The sequence below is a fragment of the Apostichopus japonicus genome, chromosome 11, assembly GCF_037975245.1.
Source record: "Apostichopus japonicus isolate 1M-3 chromosome 11, ASM3797524v1, whole genome shotgun sequence".
In the NCBI taxonomy this organism is placed as follows: domain Eukaryota; kingdom Metazoa; phylum Echinodermata; class Holothuroidea; order Aspidochirotida; family Stichopodidae; genus Apostichopus; species Apostichopus japonicus.
In genome coordinates this window covers 20648329-20672976 of record NC_092571.1, presented here as the reverse complement: position 1 = coordinate 20672976, position 24648 = coordinate 20648329, and the positions used below count along the sequence as shown (strand labels likewise).

At 35.6% G+C, this 24648-nt stretch overlaps 1 protein-coding gene across 3 annotated transcripts in view; it reads left to right on the top strand.

Annotated features, from left to right (window-relative positions):
* The window catches only part of LOC139975616 (endothelin-converting enzyme 1-like), a 104808-nt gene that overhangs the window by 48330 nt on the left and 31830 nt on the right, over nucleotides 1-24648 (top strand). For 2 of the 3 annotated variants that reach the window (XM_071983667.1, XM_071983665.1), the window contains one exon: nucleotides 7994-8261. In XM_071983667.1, the coding sequence (XP_071839768.1) occupies nucleotides 7994-8261 (268 nt within the window). Of the gene's footprint in view, nucleotides 1-2731; nucleotides 3217-7993; nucleotides 8262-24648 lie in introns of those variants that run through there. The other variant, XM_071983666.1, reaches the window with a different exon arrangement.

Sequence of the window (24648 nt, the reverse complement as noted above, 5' to 3'; positions counted from 1 at the left end):
CTGTGCACCCCTCTCCCAAAGACCTCCAAATGGATATAAACTTGCACATTTAATAAGATCTCCTTGTGAGATTGAGGTGTAAATGCGATGCTGTGAATATTTAGGTTTCATGCAATCATGACAAAAACTTATACATGTACAACACAATATCTTAAAGTATGACATTTTATAGATTTAGAAATATTGCAAAATCTACCTTCCTGTCCATTCTGCTTTAATTACACGTCATTCAAAAACCTTAGATGTACACAAATACCTCGCACGGACGATCACAGAGATTGAAACAAGAACTACTATAATGTATGGTAGGCCTAACCTATTATAATGTAGGTTAGGCCTATCCTACTATATACACTGAGTAATGTACAATGGTGACAGTGTTTCCTAAGTCGTGTTGCTCATGTGCTGACCTATAGGCTTAGTCTTGATTATGTCATGTCTGTGCTCTACCAGACTAGCACTTTATTCTCAAAGGGGAGGGGGACACCCTCTATCCTTAGACTCCTTCCCCATTCCACCTTCAACATTTTGTCCCCAATTCCTGTTTAAAAAATATGGTCACCTTATTATACACACAACACAATGCAAATGGCAACTTCCAACTAGCTTTAAAGAGTTCTCAATAAATGATATGAACGTGAACAACTCTCCTGGCTATATGCCATAAATTTGGAATGTTTTGCTACTTCTTCTCACCTTTTGTGCTCATCATCTGGAACGGCCTGTGTCTTATCCTAAGCTCTCCTCTATTCTCTCCCACATATTGGATAAGTCCATTTAAGCTAAACTTCTGAAATCTTCTTATTTTTGTTAAATATCTTTTCAATCGCTATTAAGTTCTTACAAATTTGAAAGTATTTACCAAGGGGTGTATTGGCTTTAGGAATCTCTTGCCTTTATCCACAGTGTCTTATCCTAAGCTCTTCTCTAGTCTCTCTCACATATTGCTTCATACAATCAAGGCAAATTAAGGAGATAAATTGATCCCCTAGCATAGGAAATATTGGTATATACTATACACAGTAGTGCTTGGCTTGGAGAAAAGTAGGTAATATGTGAACCCTCTCAATTTTTCCTGATATCTCCTCTCCCTGCACCCCCTTTTCCCCCTCCCACCCCACAACCCTTTTCTTTTTCTCCCATTTTGGCCTCTAACAATACTGTACCCTAGATATTTTTTCTTTGATGGCTACAAATTTAGCTTTACACAGCCTCCACGAAAGATGTCACATGCAATTATCGTCAAATGAAAACACTAGATCCTAGTTTCTTACCAATTAAGATACAGACCATTTCTGGAAGGAGATCAAAACTTTCCCTTAATTGGGAAATAACTCGATTACTAAAGACAAATGAAGGATGGACAAACAACGTACGTATTGGGAAGAGTAGACCACTACAATACTTGTCCATAATGGTGTACAGACCCATTGAATCTAAGCGTACTGTTAATCTTACATTCAGTTTCCCAGCTTATTAAGGTCAATCAATATTACCTTCAGAAAGTTTGGCAGGCTAAAAATGTTATTATTTATTATTTTAGTAGATATGCATCCAAAAATATCTTCATATATTAGATTAGATTTCAACTATTGAAGAAGGAAAAAAAATCAAAAATAATTTTAAAAAACTTCATCTAAAAAAAAATAATAATGTTGAAAAAGAGTTATTATTAAAAGTAAAGAGTTAATTATCTCAATGTTTCTTATACATAATGCTTCTTAAACTTTAAATATGAGTGACCATTATTTAATTGTCTAGCATATTTGGGAGCTAGTCTAAATGAACCAAGTATGTCACGGCGGGGGGCACCTTATGGGAGTTAAGGGAGCAACGCCCCCTTAGAAACTTTGCATTTTTGAGGTATCGGAGGGTAATATGCAAGCTGTTTTGTTAGTCAATACAAGATTTGTTTGGTAAAATTAGGGAATGTTGGGAAAAACAAGAAAAAAACCCATATTGACATCGTTATATCATTTCTGTAACTCTGAATATTTGCATACTCTATATTGAAAACTTGAGAAAACTTTTCACGGATTCATACATATTTTGCAAGCCGTGCACAGAAAAATAGGTCGTCATTTTGAGAAACCGGCCGTGCAAAAATCGGCTGAACGGCTGGCTGCCTATACCCCTGGTTGACAGGTCAGTTCTTAATGTCTCTTAATTATACATAGTGCAGTGCAATTCATCATTCAAAACCATTTCAAACTGACAGCGGTTATGAAATATTGCCTGTGGTATGTATACAATCGATCAGTTCAAAGCACCCCAATCCTACCTCCCCTAACCCCCCCTCCATCATGTGACCCTCCCAACAGACTGATTAAATCAAAATTTCAAGTGTCTCACTCATATACTCCTCTCAGGAGACAATTAAGCTCGTCACTCGTAAATATATAAACCAGTAAGTTTTATCATTTATGGTATACACATTATGTGTTTATGAAGGTAAAATATATATCAGTAGTATCTACATCCTATGTTCTACATTATAGTATGTACTGGTGAAAAATATAATATTCTTGTAGTTAAATTTCATGTGTTGTATTACATCTTCCGTGTAACTTTTACTTATTTGTTCTTCTGTCTTTTGTTTTATACCTTTGATATATCTAATGCATTACAATATTATACCTGCTGTCCATTGTCCCACTCTGTATAATTATAACCTTACATAAATATATTTATACCACATAACACTGTTTGAATACAATGTCATGCCCATGTGTATATTGCAACCCGTATAGCATCAACTTGACAGCCTCACAAGATCCTTCGAAAATAGTTGTACTCATCTACCATTGATGTCCACTAGAAGGGAATAATAAAAACACCTAGAAATAATTGACAACATTTTGACAAGCTTTCAAGGAGGCTGTGTGATATTTAACAAGCTATCAACCTACTGTAACATACAGGGAGCTAGCTGCACAGTCAGTCAGTCAGTCAGTGAGTGAGTCTTTTTGGTTTGTCGTAGTGAGAACGTCTCCGATCTCAGGGATTGTGTTTTCTTTACGTTTAATCATGCTATAAAGAGGAAAGTGACTCCGCTTCACTTTGCAACCGGTTTTTGGCAATCGTTCAGAAGTCGCACAGATGTATTTCATTGTGTGGCATCGGAATAGATGGACGATCATTTAAATTACTAGAGGAAAGTTTCATAACGAGGGAATTCCAGGGAAGTAAATAATGACGAAGGATACACAGTTTTCTGTGAGTATAACACAGGCTTCGTCTTCAGTGTGTAGAATTTACCTGAAACATACCACCAAAGGTGTACCTCTGGATTGTAACTCGTAGAGTGTTATACTGGCCATGGAGAAAAACAATCCTGCATGTGCTTGCTTGATACTGTTTAGGGTAATTTTCTCAATCGCCTCTGTTGATTTCTTGAGGATGAGGACGTTGGGTTAGGAAGGTGTGTGGTTGGGGTTTGGTAGGTGAGTGGAGGGGTAGTTGTAGGTTGAATTTATAGCATATGTAACCCTTCTCTATAAAGGACACCCTGCTCAGTAGTTCTGCAGGGGTTTTTTTAATTTCTGGAGGATGAGCACTTTGGGTTAGGAAGGTGTGTGGTTGGGGTTTGGTAGGTGAGTGGAGGGGTAGTTGTAGGTTGAATTTATAGCATATGTAACCCTTCTCTATAAAGGACACCCTGCTCAGTAGTTCTGCAGGGGTTTATTTATTTCTGGAGGATGAGCACTTTGGGTTAGAAAGGTGTGTGGTTCGGGGTTGTTAGGTGAGTGGAGAGGTACTGTAGTTGTACAGTAGGTTGAACAATTGATAGCATACGTAGACCTAACCTCTATATAGGACACTGCTCAGTAGTTCCGCAGGGGTCTGTGTTACTGCAGCTGTATATGGCATTATGTACTACATCTTCATTACCAATTTTTCCAATGAACCCCCCGTTTTCTTCCCCTTTCATACAGTAGTTGACCAATAATATCAAGATTACTGGGTTTTAAATGGTTGTCAAATAAATGACAATTCAAACTTCCAAATCTTTGATATGAAATTATTCAAAGAAATCTTCTTCATGGAGGGACAAACTGTATCAAACGTCTGTAAATCGTCTCGTAAGTGAACATTGATATGTGGTCTTCTTTCCTGCACCCGAAATGATGTAGCCATGGAAACAACATTTGAATTTTGACATGTATATCTAATATATATATATATATATATATATAAAAACACAATTACTTTATTTTGATCATGGTAATTGCTGTAATATTTTGAAGGCTTTGAGAGAAACAGTGATTCAAAAGTTCCAGTTTTAAATCAATCTTATGTGCTCATTCCAGTTTGCAAGTTAGTTGAAATTTGTATATGTTTGTGGTGGGTGAAGTGTCCAAACATGTTCTCGGCAAGTAATCATTGCATATGGTGTCAATTTAGATGAAGTGAGTTCTGCTACTATAAGGGTTTTTGCTTTGTTTTTTTTAATAACTTCACTCCTTTCATACATCTATCTCCATTCGACATATGAACTCAAATCTACCTAGCCTACACATGTAGACTATGTGTAACTAAATATTTATACTACACTATATATACTGCAAATACATTTATTATTCGATATAATGATGATAATAATATATATAGAGCGCAGAATGCATTATTTATTAATCCATCAATAAATGGGTTGATCAATGCACGTTAAACTATAGTCTACGTGCAAAGTTAAATTTAAGAGACCAATTAATAATTCTTAGAAAAGAGAAAAAGTTGAATACTGTTTAAGCAGGTCCAATGATCTTAACGGAACCAGAAGGTGAGTTTCACATGTGAGGAGTTATTAATTGTGGAGGAGTTGTATATTGTGAACTCATTGTGTATAATAATGGTGGTTAGTACGTTCACAATTATGTGCTTCATGTATGCTCATATATACAGCTTTTAAAAATAAGGCCAGTATGGTTTAATACATCTTCGTTGTTGTTATCTTGTTGCTCCCATAGAGAGGATGAGATATTGTAGTTCCTTTCACTAGTTGGGTCATATACAGCAGTGTCAGTTGCCATAGCAACAGTGCCATGATAATGGTTAATTTCCCTGCTTAGCTATTCTTGGGGGTCACCCATGGTAGGGTACCCCAGGGTGACCGGAAGTCCATGACTGAGGGATGTGTGTGTCAAATTTTGTGTCAAAAACTCTTAAAACGGCTGGGTCAATTTTCGTCAATCTCGGTGGGAATTAGGTACCCCAGGGTGAACCCTTGTGTCTCACAGGTTCCCCCGGAACCAGAGGTCAAAGGTCAACTTTAATTTTTATTTAAACACCAAGGGGAAAGTTGTTAAGTTCAAAAATGTTATAGCCAGATTGCATAGCTTATTATAAATTTGTTTATTTCAAATCAGTTTTTGCTGGTGATGAGATATAAAACTCTGTGGATTGCCATCTTGTTTTTATGTTTATTGGTTCAGGTCTATTCAACTGTACCTATTATAACATACAATATAATGTTTAAGCCTAATAATTTAATAGTGCACGCACCAGCACCCTAGTGAAACTCTGTTATTAATATATATTACATATTAAGCCAGATGATCGTGTGCTTGATAGACTTGATCAAACATCAGGTTTGTTTGCACAGTACATTCAGCAGCATGTAGTACTACTGTGTACTACTTAGTACTATTGTAAATTTATGCAGCTTTATATTACATTTTTCTTCAATGTACCTGAAAATTATAAAATTATTATAATAAATTTCTGCATGATTCCAATTAATCCTTCAAAATCTTTCCATATGAGGCTATGACATGTTATATAACATTATTTCATGTCTCATGAAGCTTGGAAAAAGATTTAGTTTACCTTGAATTGTAAATGGCACTCAGGATTATGATCACTTCAATACTAATTACCTCATCATATGGAAATTGAAGGCAGTTCAAGTACTGTAGCCTTTGTAGACATTCAATGGCTGATTGCAATTCTAATCACCTGCTTAAAGCAGCAAACCAAGGTTTTTGATTTGGGGTTAAAGGTCATGCTAAGATAAATCATTACATGTACTGGTTAATAGTTACATGTATGTGCTGTATAATATATATCAAGGACAGCTGGTTTGTCAGAATAAATTAAGCTTGAAGGAAGCTCACATACATAATACATACAGTACAATATGTTATATATATTGCTTTTGGGGAAAATTTATGATTGAGTTTTGATTTATTTCCATTATTTTTTTTCTCCGCCCCCACCCCCCCCTCCTCCCTGAAGCTTCATGCGCTCGGAATATTCAGTAAAGTCGAATTATTACAAACTTTTTCTCACAAACAGACAATTCTGTGAAGTTTAATCTGTTGAAAGACATGTATGAAAGCTACCATGTTAGCTTGGCAGTAATATTAGGGAAATGAATAAAAAGTCGGCTTTTAATGGACATCTTCTGTTGCAAGTTTGATCTGTTCAATGGTAGCCTAAGGAGAATTGTTTCAGCTGTGCTAAACCCTGGGATGCAGTGTTGATTAGGGGGCACAGGAAAACATGGGTTAAAAAACAAGTTATATTAAATTTTCATAGTATACGTAAGAAAAAAACTGATGGCTTCAAAAGAGGGTTTCCTATGACATATAACTAACCCCAGACTGGATGCAAACTGGCTCTTGACATTCCTGGACATCGATGGACATGATTGAAATTTGGCAAGAACACAGTGGTTTATTATTTTGCACTTAAAGCAGGTGTTTCTGCTTGTTATTGATAACTTTTTACATTTCCTGTTTGTGTCATTATTTCTAATAAGTAAGTTGAAAATATAGTGTCTAGAGAAGGAAATTCTTAAGAATGAGAGTTATATGTGTGTAAAGCCCGGGTTTCACACTTTCCCGGAATGAGCCGTAGCGCAAGGTCATCCGGCAGCTTCCTGGATGCGTGAAACTGCACATCCAGAACGGGTTGTTACGGGTTGTTACGGATAGCTCCCCATATAGATACTGATAACTCACGGATAGCTGTGGCTTCAGTTAAGAATCATTTTTGTATAACATACTTCCCGGATCGCACAACGGGTTGGAACGATCTGTAGCGCAAGGTAATCCGGCAGCTTCCGTGACCTGATGCATGAAACTGCATATCCAGATTGGGTTGTTACGGGTTTATTCGGATAGCTCCCCATATAGATACTGATAACTCACGGATAGCTATGGCTTCAGTTATGAGTTATTTATGTATTACATACTTTTCCGGATTGCACAACGGGTTGGAACGATCCATAGCGCATCCGATCCAGCAGCTTCTGTGACCTGAAAAGGCGATGATGCGTGAAACTGCGCATCCAGAACGGGTTGTTACGGGTTGATACGGATAGCTCCCCATATAGGTACTGATAAATGCTATGGCTTTAGTTAAGAGTTATATATGTATATAACATACATTTGGTGAAAAATAAAAGGGTGGTATACGTGACAGTGTTTATAATGTGATAAAATACATTTTTGTCGAGTGATACGGTATAGGTTTGATAAAAGGTTGGCCTTCCAAAAATGTGCTGTTAATGGGTATCACTGTCTCTGCTACATATATTCATGATGAAAGTTCCTGTTGGTTGAGATTTCAAGTGCTTCCTCAATCAAAGGTGGATGAGGCAGACAAAGAGGGGGGAGGGTCAGAGGGGAGAGGATAGGCAAGGGACATGTGGGCAGCACTGGCTATAGACGCCTGGTCAAGCAGCTTTATGATTCTGAAATTGTGGGCTAAGGTAACTCAATGTTAAACCAGCAGGGAATAATTTAGTTGTCAAGTTTTGTGTAGCAGGTGTGAAAGCTCTTTTGAGTTTTATCTCACATCAAAAATACTACATGCGTTCCTGTGTACAAAGAACTGCCTATAATTGTATAGCAACGTTTTTCCATTTTGGATAAATCCCGCCCAGTGAAAAGGGTTGGCTAGAATAGAAATTAGAGCCATACATGCAGTCTCACATTGACATACCTTTCCCTGAATTCTCTGTAATATCTTTTAATTTTTTTTTTGGCAGATGGTTCGCTATGAGCGTTCGTCTCTGAGCGGTAAAGATGACTTGGATGCGGAAGAAGGAAACAACGTCGACAGCAAGACGGGCGACAAGGTCTTGGACATTGAAACAGAAAATGCAAATCATGTCAAATTTCACATGCCGTCAAGAAAAGTGCAGAGACTTTGGAAAGACAGACAACTCCTGGAGAAGATCTTGATAGTGATTTGTATTCTATTGCTGATAGCTGTATTTATAGTGTCAATATTACTCATCCACGTCTGGTCTAAAGGTAAGAACAAAATAAAAAAAATTTAAATCAAATTTTAAAGGCATTGAAGACTCGCTCCAAACAGCGTACCGCCATCTTTAAAAAGTTAACTTTCCGTTGCTTGCAAGTGAAGTTTTTCTCTTGTCGCAACAAAATGCAGACAGTAATGAAACGTGATACCTTGTTATCTTTAGCTGGACCTGAGATGTCCATCGCTGTATGGTTTGTACACTGTGCTGTGGGTATTGACCACAGTTGTATGTACTGACTGTACAGTAGTGTCTCATTACCGACGGTAGCAAGCTGTGTGTGTATTTTCTGGGATCGATGGTGGTGTCTAACACTTCTGTTACACCTCATACAAAACTCGGTCAGATTACCGGCATTAGACCTTTTGCTTTTTTTATAGATTTTGGAAGTTTACTCTTTGTTGACCTGTCTTTTCACAACAACAGAACTCTATCAACATTTACTTCCGTGCTCACTTACTTGAACACTTTCCCTTCGAAGTACCTAACCTACCTGACAGGTTTAGAACATTTTAGTGCTTCCAACCCATATTTCACACTAACAGGACCCTGCCCACTTTCTTCTCCTTCTGATTTTACCATTCAGAAGAACACACATAGTTTTATATCAAACACTTTTTTTTCATCCCAAACCAGTAAGTTTTGGAATCTGATGTCTAACTTTGATATTTGCAAACATTTAATGATCTGTTTGAACCCTCTTCAATGTTTGGGAATTATTTGTAATGTCAGATATTACGTCCAGAAAAGTACTTTGGTCTAGACAAACTGGAGCTATTTTTTAGCGTGTTAAAACTTCTTGCCAAGAACGGTTTGAATTTTAGGAAGTGTACACCATTGAGGTCTCTCTGAGCTCAGGATTAATATATTCGGCTAAGCTTTTCACAAGTCTAGGGGTTTAAATTGCAAGGAGAAGACCAAGCAACTGTTTGTTGTTTTTGCTCCTCAATGCCATACCCGTACCCTGTACTCTGGTGTTACACATTTCCATCACCCATGTACAGGGGGTAGGATCTGGGGGGCACTGAGGGCACGTGCCCCACCCCACTTTTTGGAAGCTTCCCACCCCCTGCCCATGTAGCCTTTTGAAAATTGAATCACAATCATAGATAAGTAACCTAGCAAAACTGACATCAATATTACACTGACTTTTTTATTTTTAAGGGGAAAAAAAACCCTGAGATGTGGTGACACTAATGATCAATGAGATGGATTGGGTGAGCAGCTTATTTTAGCAAGATGAGTGATATCATTTTAGAACCAGATTGAGTAAGAGGCAATCATCTGCAACAACTTGATAGAGAGGTAACAGATGTCGCTTAATCTGCTTTTCATTCCTAACCAGTTAATGTTAATTATGCTGATCAAAGGGCTTCTGTGGTTTCCCGAAAGGGAAACTATGGAGTCACCCTTACCGACTTTGCAAAACTGTGAGGAGGACCGCGGATTGCAAAGTTGGCAATGACTATAACGGGGATAGGGTTGGTAATAACTATTAGGGTTAGATTTGTCCAAAACGGCAGCATAAAGAAACGTTGTACTCAAAGCCGGAATCCAAAGTGAATTATAAATCGCAACACACATCCGGAGTCTATACATCTTCAATACTTCTTCAATACCTCCCTCATTACCTTTCGGGAAATATGTTCTACTGTACAGTAGTTTTGATGAGAAGACTACATGTTTAAAACAAATTGTGGTTTCCAACAGTTCCTCAGCAAGATTGCTCTCCAACTCTCGATTGTCGAGTAGGTTATGCCTGTGGCAGCTTAAAACTGCTCTACACTCGACATTTTGGCGAGTGAGTGACTCAATGGCAGCGGGTGTTGAAGTTCATGAACCTTCACAGAGCATTTTTTCCTTTCCATTTGAAACACTCTCAGGATAAAAACCTCAAATCAAATCATCAATTTTAATATTGTCATATATAGCTTGAGAAGGGTTTAAGCTTGAGGTATTGGGTAATATAACGGGATTCTAGTTTATATGTAAAAGATACTAACAAGTCGATTCATTGTTAAAGTAGAAAAGTAATACTTGATCGTTGATATCATGACCCTTACGGAAGGAGACAGGGTCATTGGGGGTGGGGGGCAGTGCAGGAATGTTACCAGTTAATAGGCAAGGGTAGATAGTTGTGCGTAGTAGGTTAAACAGACAAGTAAGTTTGTTTTTTTTTTCGGGGGGGGGTTATTACTACAGTGATATTTAACAAACCAAGATAACTTTGTAGCTAAAACTTGTCTATCTTCAAGAGCATTACCTATGATTATCATTTTCCAAACTAAATTAGCCAGATAATGTCAGAAATATTGTGTTAGCTGAATTGAAGTTTCATTAGCACTGTACTATAGTATGAATACAGAAGCTACATACACCATGGCATTATAAATATATATATGGCATTAATTTGGGCAATAAATAGCATTTTTAAGCTTCAAAATTCGGGCTATTTACTCATGGCTGAATTCCAGTGGATTCTGTAGTTTGCTGGTAGGAAAACAAAAGGTTGGTACATTTTTCTACCGGTTGACATTAAGTCTTTAAACATGTTTTAATTTGGTTTAACGAATCGTCAGTCAATTAATTCACATGATTTCCGTACCTATCATAAGCCCAGTATTACTGCTTATTATCAGCAATTTGATTGGCTACCCAAATGCCTGTACAGTTAAACTGACGTGTGTTGTAATCCAGTCAAATGCCGATGACAATTTTATTCTACATAGTAGATATTTTTCAGCACAGTAAATTTTATCCAGTGGCTGAAATTGTGAAATTCTAGACCTACATTTTCCAATGCTCAAAGTGGAGAAATATGTTCGAAATTTTTGTCAAGGCCTTGTTTCAACCTTATCAATCTTTGATTTAATATTAAAGATTATTAAGCCCCTTAATATAAAAGCCTTCTAAGCTGAAATGAGTTTTCCAATTTTGAAATGGTCAATGGATAATATGTATCAATAGGATCCATACTGGAAAATCTTTCAACAGAGTCATGTCTCACAACATGCCATAAAAATATCAATCTCCTTTTCATATATATATTATATCTATATATATATATATATATATATATTTATATATATATATTTATATATATCTATATATATATATATATATATATATATATACATATATATATATATATATATATATATATATATATATAGATATATATATATATATATACATATATATATATATACATATATTATATATATATAAGCCCATGTACACTGTGTGACTCGACTATCATTGTGTTATATGCAACCCTCATTTCACAACGTTATGGCTCGGCACTAGTCAAATTTTACAAAATTGCATCTTGCAAAGAAGCGACGACGACGTAGCCTAGCCACTCGAAGGTGAAATTAATATCGCTCATTAAGGCCTAGAGGTTGCTGAAAAGTTATCTGATAGATCTCTATTAGAAAGTAAAAACCACAACATGAATAATGAAAATAAATAATAGCAACGGTGGATAATCGATGGAGTGAGAATTTTATCATTTGTATATCTACAAAGAAGATAAAAAGCTTTCTGGAGGTTGTGGTGCAGGCAGTTACATTTGCTGGTCCCACAGTAAGCTCACAATTATTTAATCAGCATACTGCACATGCTCTATTAAGAACCTTCTGTTGTTGTGAAATGCATGATTGGAGCTCTGATGTGCCATGGTCATCCATTTATATCGAACAGCATATGTATGTATGTATGTATGTATATGTATGTATGTATGTAGTTTAGATCCTCCTGCAAGCAGGAACTCGCAAAGAAGCCTCATTGGCTTATCAAAGCCGCAAGCTGACCGAAGTCAGTCTCTTAGATTCATATTTAACGTCCATGATAATGAATTGTCAATTGTCAACAACTCTGTAACTGGACGACATACATTAATCTTGGAGTGACTCGAACTGGGGACCTTATGATTGGAAGGCACCGGCGTTAACCACTGAGCTAACACTCCTTGGATATTATACCATAAGCGCCATAAAAAATTCATTAAAAAACTCTTTTTCTCGTTGGCGGGTTATAAAGAAAGAAAATTGGTGACAACTAGGTTTCTTTGCAATGAATAAAGCATCTTTAAAATTCTTCTTTGGAAATTGTCGCATTTCCACACCAAAAATATCATCTCATTATGTTTTCATGATATTAGAAAAACCCTGGAGGAGTATAACTCTTTTAAGAACCTTCTGTTGTCGTGAAATGCATGATTGGAGCTCTGATGTTCAATGGTCATCCAACCGTGATGATGATAAGTATGAGAGTATCACAATCTAAAGAGAGAAGTGTGTGGAGTTCTGTTAATAACCATGAGTTGTTTTTTGTTTTGGAGGAATTGTTTAAGGATGTTTTTGGAGGAATTGTTTAAGGATGTTTTTGAAGGAATTCAGAAGATATATGCTACATACACCAGTAGTATTAGTCTGGCCTATAACACATATGATGTGATTTAATTGCTCACCGGTGGGTAAAAACGGAAATGGCCGAAGGGTTTGTTAGAGTTGATGACTTCTTAGATATATGTTCGTCAATCAATGAAATTGAAAAGTAACATCTGGATATTAAGTAGACCTTCCGAGGAGCTTTTTGGGTGCCATTTGCCAAGTAATAATTGCAAATTTTTGGAGAGTAGTAGCATTGGCAAGTATAATCAGTATAGTACTGTAAGACCTAAACAACTGTTTGTTTTCAGTTTAACTTATATTTTGCATTGATCTGTCGTGTCCCCAAGGTTTTAATATTTGCATATATATATAATAATAATAATAATAATAATAATAAATACTACTTATAAAGCGCCTCCCAGAAATCTCGAAGCGCTGTACAGTGAAGAAAGTCAAAAACAGATAAACCAGGCTAAGAAACCAAAAGATGCAAACTCAAAAAGATACGAAATACAATATACAGAAAAAAACAGCTAAGAGGATAAGACTATAGTAACCTACAAAAATAAAACAGGCTAAAAAGCAAAGTACTAGTAACCAAATAAAAAGAAGGAAATACTGTGACAGTTAAAAACAGCTAAAAAGGTAAGTTTTCAAATCTTTCTTATAGATTCTTATATATATGCTACAAAGAGAAAGGGCTGGTTACCATGCCTTCAAGGGTTTCTGTAATGATGTGAGTTTTTATTAGTAGAGACAAATTTTTGTCGCATAAATTTTATGTAATGCGTTTTCATTGGCAAAGCTTTGACATTTGGCTGCTGAAATAATTTAATGGGTTTGTGTGGGCTTAAGAACCAATGAGAAATGTTTACTTAATAAAACCAATCAACCACCTATACTGTAAGATAAATTAATTATGTAAGATACATTAATTATGTAAGGTAAAATAGCTTGAGGCAGCAGAGGGAAGAAGGTCAGGAAATTTTTGTAAAATTGATTGTAATAGTATAATGCTTATACTGTTACCATGGCAACAGCTTCCATCTTGATAAATATTACTGGTCTCTACATGTATGAGAAGTTTATGCAGTATCTACGATAGAACCCATCAATATTGACATTATCCTCATCATCTTAAAATATGTCAAAGTTTTAGCTGGATAAAATTAAACTGGCTGTTATCTGACAAAATCCATAAAACTTTTCGTCAAAGCGTTACTGTACATCATACACATTGGATCCCATCTACAATAGAAATTAGTTAGAATAACGTTCTGTGTTCTCTGTAGAAAGTGCATCCACCCTCACAATCTTACTGGAATCTGGACTGTTTATACAGTACGTTACTGGGATTTAATTTCTGCAACGCACTAATCGGACTCAAGTGGACGACACAATCTCGGTAATTCTACCGTTGTACAAGTAACCATAGAGATTCTGACACATTTAAATCTGCTGACTTTAATTGGATTAGCTGGATGATAGGGGGGTGACACGCATTTAGTCAAGAGTAATATTTCAACATTCATAATGGTTGGAGCTCATTTTGGATGTGCTCTAGATAGATTAGGTAGAATGTTAGCCTTGATACATGTCAATATTATTCCCCCCCCCCAAAAAAAGAAATAATAATTTACCCAAATTTATTCCTAGATGGCCACCTGGCCTCTCGTCTTTGGCTCAAAAGAGTCTGCCTTAGAGAATGGCTCAAAAGGAAGAAGTTACATTTCTAAAAGCCATTAATGTTTTCAGGTATAAATCTTAATCACCCATCTAAAATATGAACTTTCTTTAAGTTTTCTAAACATAAACACCTTTGGTCGGTTGTCTTTTGAAAACCATTTGTCCGCAAGAAATGTGTAAACTTGCTAGATATGCAAATTAACATGTTGTTTGAGGCATTCAAAGTATTATGTATTTTCTTTTTGAGGTTTGTGTTGCATCTGAGGAATTGACTTCAACAGTGTTTGTATTAAACTTTTTAACCCCAGCCACTTTGTTTAATGAGCCTCGTATGTTTAAAAGGTCATTTTTCAATAGGAAAAGGTGGTATATATAGGAATACAGTTTGGTCAGAGCAGTACATGTTTTTCTAATGATCTAGGACGTATCAAAGTTAATTTTTTGGCCTAAAATCATCCTTTTTGATTAATTTGTAACTCATCTCCATGAAACCTTTTCTTTCGCCAAGCTGTTAGTGCAGTGTAAAACCTCAACTATCAAAATTTAGCTGACATGACGTGAATCTTTGTGATTGATTAACTCTCTGAAACAGAGTGGTCACACTGTCAGTTAGTAAATTTGTATTGTCATAACGCACCAAAGATCTGAAACTTAATTCACATTCTCTTTGTTTTTCTTTTCAAATATTCAAGGGTAGAATGTTACCAGTGCTGACACTGAAAGCAATGCAATCATTAGATTATATTAAGAGGTTTAATATGTTAGATTCAGTCTTTGTAAAACCAGGCATCTCCTTTACCGAAAATGAACATAAAGGAAAACATTACACATGGAAGCAAATTAATGACATCATCAGGTTATGTGAAGAACTTCAACCACCGTTATTTGTAAAAACCCATCCTTATACAGAAAGTAAACGTTTTAATGTGACAAAAAAACATAAAACAAAGATTGGGGCACAGGTGCAGTAGCTCAATGATGTCACCTTTAGACTTGCCCAAGTCTTCCTTTCTTGTGTGTGAAGAAACATTAAAAGCTGTGATGTGGAATAAGATTTCTCTTGAAAGGAGAAACAGACACTAGTATCACTAATGGTCAAGGTGATAGAGATAAATGCCATGAACATCTTCCCCAAACACAGAAGAAAAATCTTAATAATTTTGGAGATAATTTAATAGAAAATGGCTGAAGACTTGATCAAGTCTAAATATGACATCATCAGGCATTCAGGCCACTTATTCAGCAATTTGTATGTTTTTTCTTTTGTTAATTAATATTGGTTATATTATTTTTATTCCTTAAGATGGGTTAACAGATGCTGAATCTCAATGTATAGAACTTTAACCTTCAGGACCTAATGATGTCATTAGTTTATTCAGTATTTACTTCGCTCCTCGCTTACCTGTCTCCTCACAACCTTAGCACCATGTTTTTCCGTTTATACAGTGTCACTTATGAAGTAAGGAATTTGTTCACAGCAGGTTTAAGATCACTATTGCTTTGATATGGTTGAGTTTGTGTTTCCTTTTAACCCAGAATCCTGGAAGCAAATAGCACAGCAGGCCATCAATAACAGTTTAAGCATTCTTGATGAATTATAATTATCCCCCAAAAATGCGGAATTGTAGCAGATTGCCCTCTGTCCAAATTGATGTACATATAAACCATATCAAATGAGTTGACTATACTGACCAATACTTATTCTGACATAGGAAATGCATCGGTGTCAAACTTCAAGACTCAACTAAGATATTCACCAAAATATAAAATGTAAAACTTTTGTTGTTCTCCTTCTTTTTTTTTTAAGAGTCTGTAATCAATTTTTTTTTGTCAAATTGGTTCTGCTTTGCTGAGTTTATCCAAGTCACCGGGAGCGATAGCTAATTGCCCAAAACGGCCTGCCATGTATGAATATATCTTACTGTATTAGCGGCACTGTTTCCCAGGTCTTGGATAAATGCCTGGATGTGAGATCTGGGCGCAACGATATAGTAGAAGATCTAGCCGATATCAAGGACTGAGGTGTTTCAAAGAATTGATAGGAATTATGGCGATCGATTTTGTTGGCTTGCAGGCTTGCTGCCAACTTTATGCTCTGCATACAGCAATATTAATTCTGACGAGTTTCTCTTTGTTGATTGCGGGTTGCCAGGTAACTAAACCAAAACTGTGTTAAATGACCAGTTATTTAATACAACCTTTAATACTGGATTGTCAGTTTCCGACAGTTTCATTAATCCTGTCAAGCTATAATATATTGCACAAGACAGTTAATAGTAATACTCATGATAGTAGTAGTAATAATAATAATTATTATAGTATACATAGTAATTTGCACATTTTGCATAGCATTATTTGCGATAAGATGCCGGATAAATTGTTCCCTGCATACAAATTAAACCAAGATTGAGAAATTTTAGCTATATTTGGTCATTAACTATATAGATTAAAGTTGCCTATAATAAGGGTGATAAATTTGATTGTTTGGTGGGTATTATTAAATATTGATAGTGTTTCAACAATTTATCAATTTGACTCAACTGGCTCAATCCGGTTGGTCCTTCGTGTACAGTATTAATTGCCATTTGCCATAGTTTTCAAAATATGGGATTGACCTAAAAATATCTATGTAATTGACTTACCTATATTGAAGGCTTTGGTACATGCATCCATGCATGCATGTATCTTTATATAGTCACACACAGTTACAGAATATAGTAATAATAATAATGTTCGTAATATATAGTGCTCTTTACCAGCGATAGGTTTCAAAGCACTTTAGAGATGTTATATTCCGTTATATTACACCTGGTCAATGATAATCTGTCCAGAGACAAGGGACAGCAGGGGGAAGGTCCCCTTTTTTTTAATTGAATGGCATGCAAAGCATCATCACATCAATTCTTTAGGTATCGAAAGGGCACCAAACAATTTGAAAGCATAACAAGGCACCTTTTTTGCTTCCACTTTGAGAGAAATGACAACAAAACTAGAACCTGATTCCTGAGATTGTTCGTAAAGCATTGCATCTAGATCGAGATGTTTCCCCGCAGCTAGGTAATAGCTGTTCTGGAGCCTTTAATCAGGATAATTATGAGGGCACAGCCTATTGCAAATTGACCTTATGGGCAAAGGAATTATTGACAACAGTAAGGGACTATTTTTAAAGACCAACTATGGAGACAAAATTTTTTGGGGGGATTTTCCATTAATTTGGGAGTTTACATACCCATAATCAACATTTGTAAAAAATAATCTTCGAAAACGTACTACAACCTATCAAAAAACGACCATGAAAATGGACATTTTGGGTAGTCACGTGACATGAACCTCTGGAATGTCTGAAAACAGAGATTGACCCAAAGGAGCCTCTGGTCACCGTGTGACGTCATTGTTTGTATACCGCGAAAATCAAACGCTGATATAGGCACTGTTTATACACAGATAGCGAACAATTGTACTGTATTTGACTTTCAATTTTGAGCGTTTGAAAAGCTGTTAGCTTAAAAGAAGAACACATGAAGGTATAAAAATAGTTTTAAGACAATTTTAAGAAGAAAATTTAGTTAAATTGGTTATTTTATTAGCAAATTTTCCACTCAAATGGAGCATCTTTTACATAGCGGAGCGTCAATAGGTCCGTACGGTACAATATACTGTAGAACATGCAAGCAGCTTGGCGATTCCGTAATACAATTTGATCGAAAGATACCGTAAACTGAACAGAAAAATAGACCTAAAAGATGCCTCATGCGTGATATGTGACGGAAAATGGCTTACGTTACTGTCAACAAATTACCAAAAAGACACTAAACATAATCGAACAACTACGAGAAGACGCTGACCCGAATCGACCAGGGTAACATATACATGACTAAGCTTCAGCTGAACATAGTACTTACTTGTTTTAATATCCAAAAGTACAAACACAGAAAAAGTATCCTTTCAATAAACAAAATTTAGCAGTGAATATCCAAATCCACGTTTCTCGTTCAATCCTGGGCGAAATACTACCGTGACTCTGTGTAATTCCATTGAGTTAGGTCTAGTTGAAACAGGCCTTGACCAGTTACATCCCACAATCACAAGACAGTCACTAACGAAATAAAACGTCCAATCGCTACATTGAACCGTTTTTATTCAACTCCTTGGACCATGCAGATGCCAGAATAAACATAACGGACAATATAACACAATGTATCACGAACTCACGATACTGGAATACAACAAAGGAAATAGATAAATGCGATGAAATCCTAACATGACTATTTACACATGCTGTGAGCCAACTCACTAAATGTACTAACAATGCTACTCTATAGGCACGGTATATACATGGTCATCTCTTACAGTAAATATTATACTGTCAATTGCGTGATATAATGTTACATGTAAGGACGTCCAGAGCTTGTTTACGGTCAATTTCACATTAGCTATGTCCGACCATGGTTCGACACAGCTATCGACAGTATATAACTTTTGCAGAATGAGACATTTGCAGCATACACAGAGACAGGGTCATGCATGTGGACTCATGGGCATGAGATACTCCGGGTGCTGAAAAATCTTTCCCCGTGGATCTCAAAAAATTGATCCAAAGTCTGCGGCGTTTTACGTCGGTTCTTTTACTCTGAAATCTAAAAAAGCTGATGCTTTTGTTGGATGAGGTATAACTGCAACCTCCAACAACACAGAATTGTGGCATTTTGGGGGAAAAGGAGTAATATCGTTGATGTTTTTGGCAGCTCAAGTATACAACTTTACACAGTAAAAGTATTGTTGTGAGTGAGGTATACAAACAGTGACGTCACAGGGTCACCTGATGTCTTCGGAATGATTCCGGAATGTCTGAAATAGGTTTCATAAAAAGCTGACTTTTCTTCCCATTTTTCACGTATTTAACGTCCGAAATTGGTAAAGTTAATTACAGCAATGTAATTGGAGTGAGTTAAGGATTACATACATGCAAAATGGTGGGATTTTATGTTCATCGAAAAGTCTCCATAGTTGGTCTTTAAGGACAATACAGCAAAGTAGTTGGGGCACCATTGGCAATTTTTGCCGTCCTGTTTCCAAATATGAACCTGATAGAATGCTGCCATGGATTTCAAAACTATAGCTATATGCAGCTGGGTTTTTTTTTTTATTTATTTTTTGTATTACCTTAACTAGTTAGAACTGTAATAAAAAGAGAATCTCTTTAAAGAAAGTTTTGAAAGAACCATCATTGAGTTCTTGCTACAGTTTGCTGAAAGCACAATTTTCTTTTTAAGTTCTTTAAATAGTTAAGAAATAGAAATCGGTAAAAAATAATCAAAAATCGGAAGCAGCTGATTTATCCTAAGTGCTTATTTCTTTAAAAATGTGTTAAAGTAAGTTGGCCTGACGTTTCGATCCTAGCAGGATCTTCTTCAAAGGCTGAATGACAAGTTACAGTAACAGAAGGGACAAAAACACTCACAGAATACAGACAGTTTAATGAGCATGGTGAACACAAAGAGATAGATGTAAGGGGATTAGTAGACAAGGGATGGAGAGAAGAATTTCTCTCAGGATTATCATGATCAAGATCCTCAGTCAAGTTTGATGTATTGACAACCTTTTTTACAGTTTATCTGAGATCTGCTACAATTAGAAAACTCTAGACCAGTCACCTTCTTCTTTAAATAAAGTGTCGGGGATTGAGATCATCTTTGAGCATCACTACCAGAAGATGATATAGCACCATACTGACAGGAATATATTTTCTATTCCAATAAAAGATATTTTATTGACAAAATAAGTGACAAACATGAGGGTAGAAAAAACTCAATTGAAAAAGTTGGTGTTATTACCTCAATTACCATTCCCCTCCCCCTCTCCCCAAGAAAAGTGATTTCTTACATAAATTGAAAGGCTTTATTATCAGATCTCAGGATAAAATAATTCATTACAAAAATGACATTTGATTTTTAATTGGGGAACAATTTCTGAATCATTCATAAAATAATTCATAACAAAAAATGACATTTGATTATTAATTGGGAAACAAATTCTGAATCATTCATAAAATTTCATGTTTAATTAATAATTATTTCCTAGTGGTTTTAAAGTTTGTTAATATAGCCATCTAAATGCATGTGGAAGTTACAGATTGGGTTTTGGTCAAGACTGACCAGTTGAGTGTCAAATATTTTGCAGTATTTAAACGATAATTTGCACTTTTTGTCATAATGTCATCTCTTTTGTGTTTAAAGACCTAGGTCACATCGACAAGGGAATATATGGCGTGTGGTATATTTGTGTATCTAATGGGACGAAATATTGCTTCAACGTCAGGAAAAATTTGAAATGCGAGAGGTTTAGAGGGTTTGCTTACATATGTCGTCTGGTGCTTAAATTCAGTTTATAATCATTTGATGTTAATGCTGATTGAAATTAATTAAATTAAAATTAATTTAAATTAAAATATCTTTATTGTACACTACATCTGTGTGAGTGTACGACAAAAGTTTCTGTTGAAGCTAATTTTATTCAGTCCTTTTCTCAGATTAGTAACAGTTTTGTGAAAAATTTTTAGTTACTAGTTTGTTTTCTCAATCTCATATCGACGAGGTACCATACATGCAGTGAAATGGTTAAAATTCATCAGTATATATATATGTATGTTTCATCTCGTCAAGATCAAATCTCACGGAAATACTTTTCACTTGACCACTGCAGTTGTTTTCTCTTCTTTTTTGGACTGCTGGGGCCTCCGAAACTTGAATGGCTCTCGTGAAAATAATTCACCCTGTAGCTTTCACTAACCTATTAAAGAGTCACTTAGCTTTCAAAAACTTTTTCATGCATCGGTTTTTCCCTTGAGATGTTGGAGCCAAATTTTGCCGATGGCAAAATTACCACCTCTTGAAAATATACAATTTCTGTTCTATCGCTATGTCTGGATCAGGTTTGTGTATTTCTACTTTAAACATGATCATCAGAACGGAGTTCTTGTTTTGTTTTTTGTTTGTTTGTTTTGTTAAACATTCACTGTAAGTGCAACTTCGGACGTGTTTGTACATCGATCTTTACAACTTTTGTTATTTTTTCTCAAGGTATAAAATGTTTGACGCAAGTCTATGGTGCCCACACAGATGTCACTGGGGGAGGGACCATGGTGCCTGTAATAATTGGACATCTCCCACCCCCACCACCCCCCCTCCCCACCCGCCCACATTTCAAAGCTGTGTTGGAACCCTGTTCAATGCTCACTGTCTAGATAAATACTAATAATAGCAATGTGAATGAACTCTTGGATAATCTGGGAATTATCTCACAATGACAATATCCTTGATCAAGTCTAATTATGACATCATCGAGCGGCATATGAATCCCTTTTTTACGTTTTTCTTTATTTAATACAAATTTTGATTTTCTGTAAAGAAGATGAGTCTTTCAAATGCTGAATCTTGTGATGGCATTGATATCAGTGTCAACACTGTGAACATTCTACCTTGAAAATCTGAAAAGGAAAGTAAAGTGAAATTAAACGGTTTTCGATCGATCATAGTAGCATTATGACATCACAGATTTACAAAATGACAGCTTCCAGACATGACTTTAAACTAAAATATCTCAGTCCCAAATGTAGCAAGATTTGTCTTCGCTGTTTTGGGGGGTGAGGGGGGGGGGAGAGTTTTCTTCACAAGACCATTGTCATTATAAGCTAAAGCTTATTGTTGAGTTTGTTTTCTTCCATTCAAGGTACCAACTTCAGCCCCTGGGATTCTGATATGCAATGTAGATTGGTCTAGGTACATAGAGACAATGTACTGTATGGTCAATGTTGGTAGCCACAGGGTGTGGGCTGGGCTGACCTGGTCATATCCCATTTGTTGTTTTGTTTTTTGAAGTACTAGAATTAGGCAAAGATTTTAAAACATCAAGTTAAAGGATGACTTTGAGCACAAAATTTATTTTGACACGCTTTATATCATTGAATATCAATGCTATCACTTCAGTTAGTATTCATGTCAACTTTAGTTCGTGAGAAATGAACCCTTTTAGCATCCAAGCTCTTTTTACAAAGTGGCTGTTTTATCTAGTCACTTCTAACACATTACAGAGCATTACAGTCAGTTCCTTGAGTGCTACACAAACCAACTCAGTAGGAATAACATATGATTTTTATCTCATATAACATATAGGAATAACGTATGATTATGGTCTCATATAACATATAGGAATAACGTATGATTATGGTCTCATATAACATATAGGAATAACGTATGATTATGGTCTCATATAACATATAGGAATAACGTATGATTATGGTCTCATATAACATATAGGAATAACGTATGATTATGGTCTCATATAACATATAGGAATAACGTATGATTATGGTCTCATATAACATATAGGAATAATGTATGATTATGGTCTCATATAACATATAGGAATAACGTATGATTATGGTCTCATATAACATATAGGAATAACGTATGATTATGGTCTCATATAACATATAGGAATAACGTATGATTATGGTCTCATATAACATATAGGAATAACGTATGATTATGGTCTCATATAACATATAGGAATAACGTATGATTATGGTCTCATATAACATATAGGAATAACGTATGATTATGGTCTCATATAACATATAGGAATAACGTATGATTATGGTCTCATATAACATATAGGAATAACGTATGATTATGGTCTCATATAACATATAGGAATAACATATGATTATGGTCTCATATAACATGTTTGCAAAGACCCATAAATTTGTCAAGGAAAAATCATGTCGATATTTGCCAGCTCTGTTGTTCATATGAATATTTTAAGCTGAATATCTTGTAAACCAGAATAGTCGTATCAAGAATATTATATCATAAGTAATCAAAAGTTTCCCTTTTTAATGACACAAATCAAGACAAGATAATTCTGCACAAAAGTTATATGTAATTTTAACATTGTGATGAAATAAACATTTGAGACATTGTTAATCGGTGACATGAAATGTCGATAGAATTAGTTGTGAACATAATTGTTACCATGCACCAGCAGCTTTAAACTAGAAACTTAGTGAGGACCGAGAAGCTAGTATTACATTTTACAAATAACCGAAGGAGGCTAGTCAACTAAAATGTTTTCTGAATTATGGTGGGTTCATTGCTGGACATGTATCAAACAGCTGCCGACTAATTCTTTACTCCAGATTGCATTGGTGTAAGTTTACCTTAAAGCAAAGACTGCGATCAGTTTTGGATGCTTATTCGATACTAAAATCCAATCAACAATATTTTCTTCATTATAGTTTGACTTATCAGAGTAATATCGTTTGGGGGAAAAAATAGTGAAAAGTAATCATTTGAAATTTTCCAGTTTGCTCTTGCATATCAAAATCATGATTGAAAACTGTCTGGTAGGGAAGTGATAAGGATACCAAGTAAATTGCTGTTTTTAATTACTTTGGTCATTAATTGACATAATTTTGTGGCAAAAAGATGTCATAGTTTGATCAACTGCACTATCTTAATTAATCTTTAAAAAAAATTAAATTGTTGAAAAAGTGCTCAGATAGCTGCTTTAAAAAGGTAGGAAAAGAACAAAAATATTTCATGGTATAGGAATTTAGAAGAACATGCTAGGGTCCAGGATTTGGGACCAAATTTTACATTGAGGATTAAATGTGGATGATATGAACATTAGGTTTGAAAATAAGTATGCAGCTGTTGGAATTAATCTTTCATTTTCCTCTCTCTCAACCGGCCTGGCTAAGGTCCAGTTAATGATATACTGTATACAACTAGATGTGGATCAAACCCAAAGAATTTAACTTGGGCAGACAGGAGAAAGACAGGATTCATTCCTGGTTCAATCAGGACGTTATCTTAAAAAAATACTCTGATCTGGTTCAGTTTCGAAAGAATTTTACTCGGGCAGAGAGGCAAATACAGTATGTGCAGTGCTCTGCTGGAATCATGGGTGAACAATTTCTGATCAAAAGTGACATCTAAATGAGAGGGTGTTTTTTATCTTTAGCATAGACATGAAATGAGAATAAAAATTTCATACAATGTATAGTTCCTTATATGATTAGTTCCTTAAAGAGTGTTCCTTATGATAGGCGGTCACAACTGTTGAATCTCACCACACTGGAGCTTAGGAGGTTACGTGGGGACTTGATTCAGGTTTTCAAGATTGTGTATGGTTTTGTCAATTTATCCTTTACCGACTATTTCATGTTTGCTAATACTAGTTGTACCAGAGGTCATTGTCTTAAACTCCAAAAGTCACAAAGTAGGATTAATATTCGGC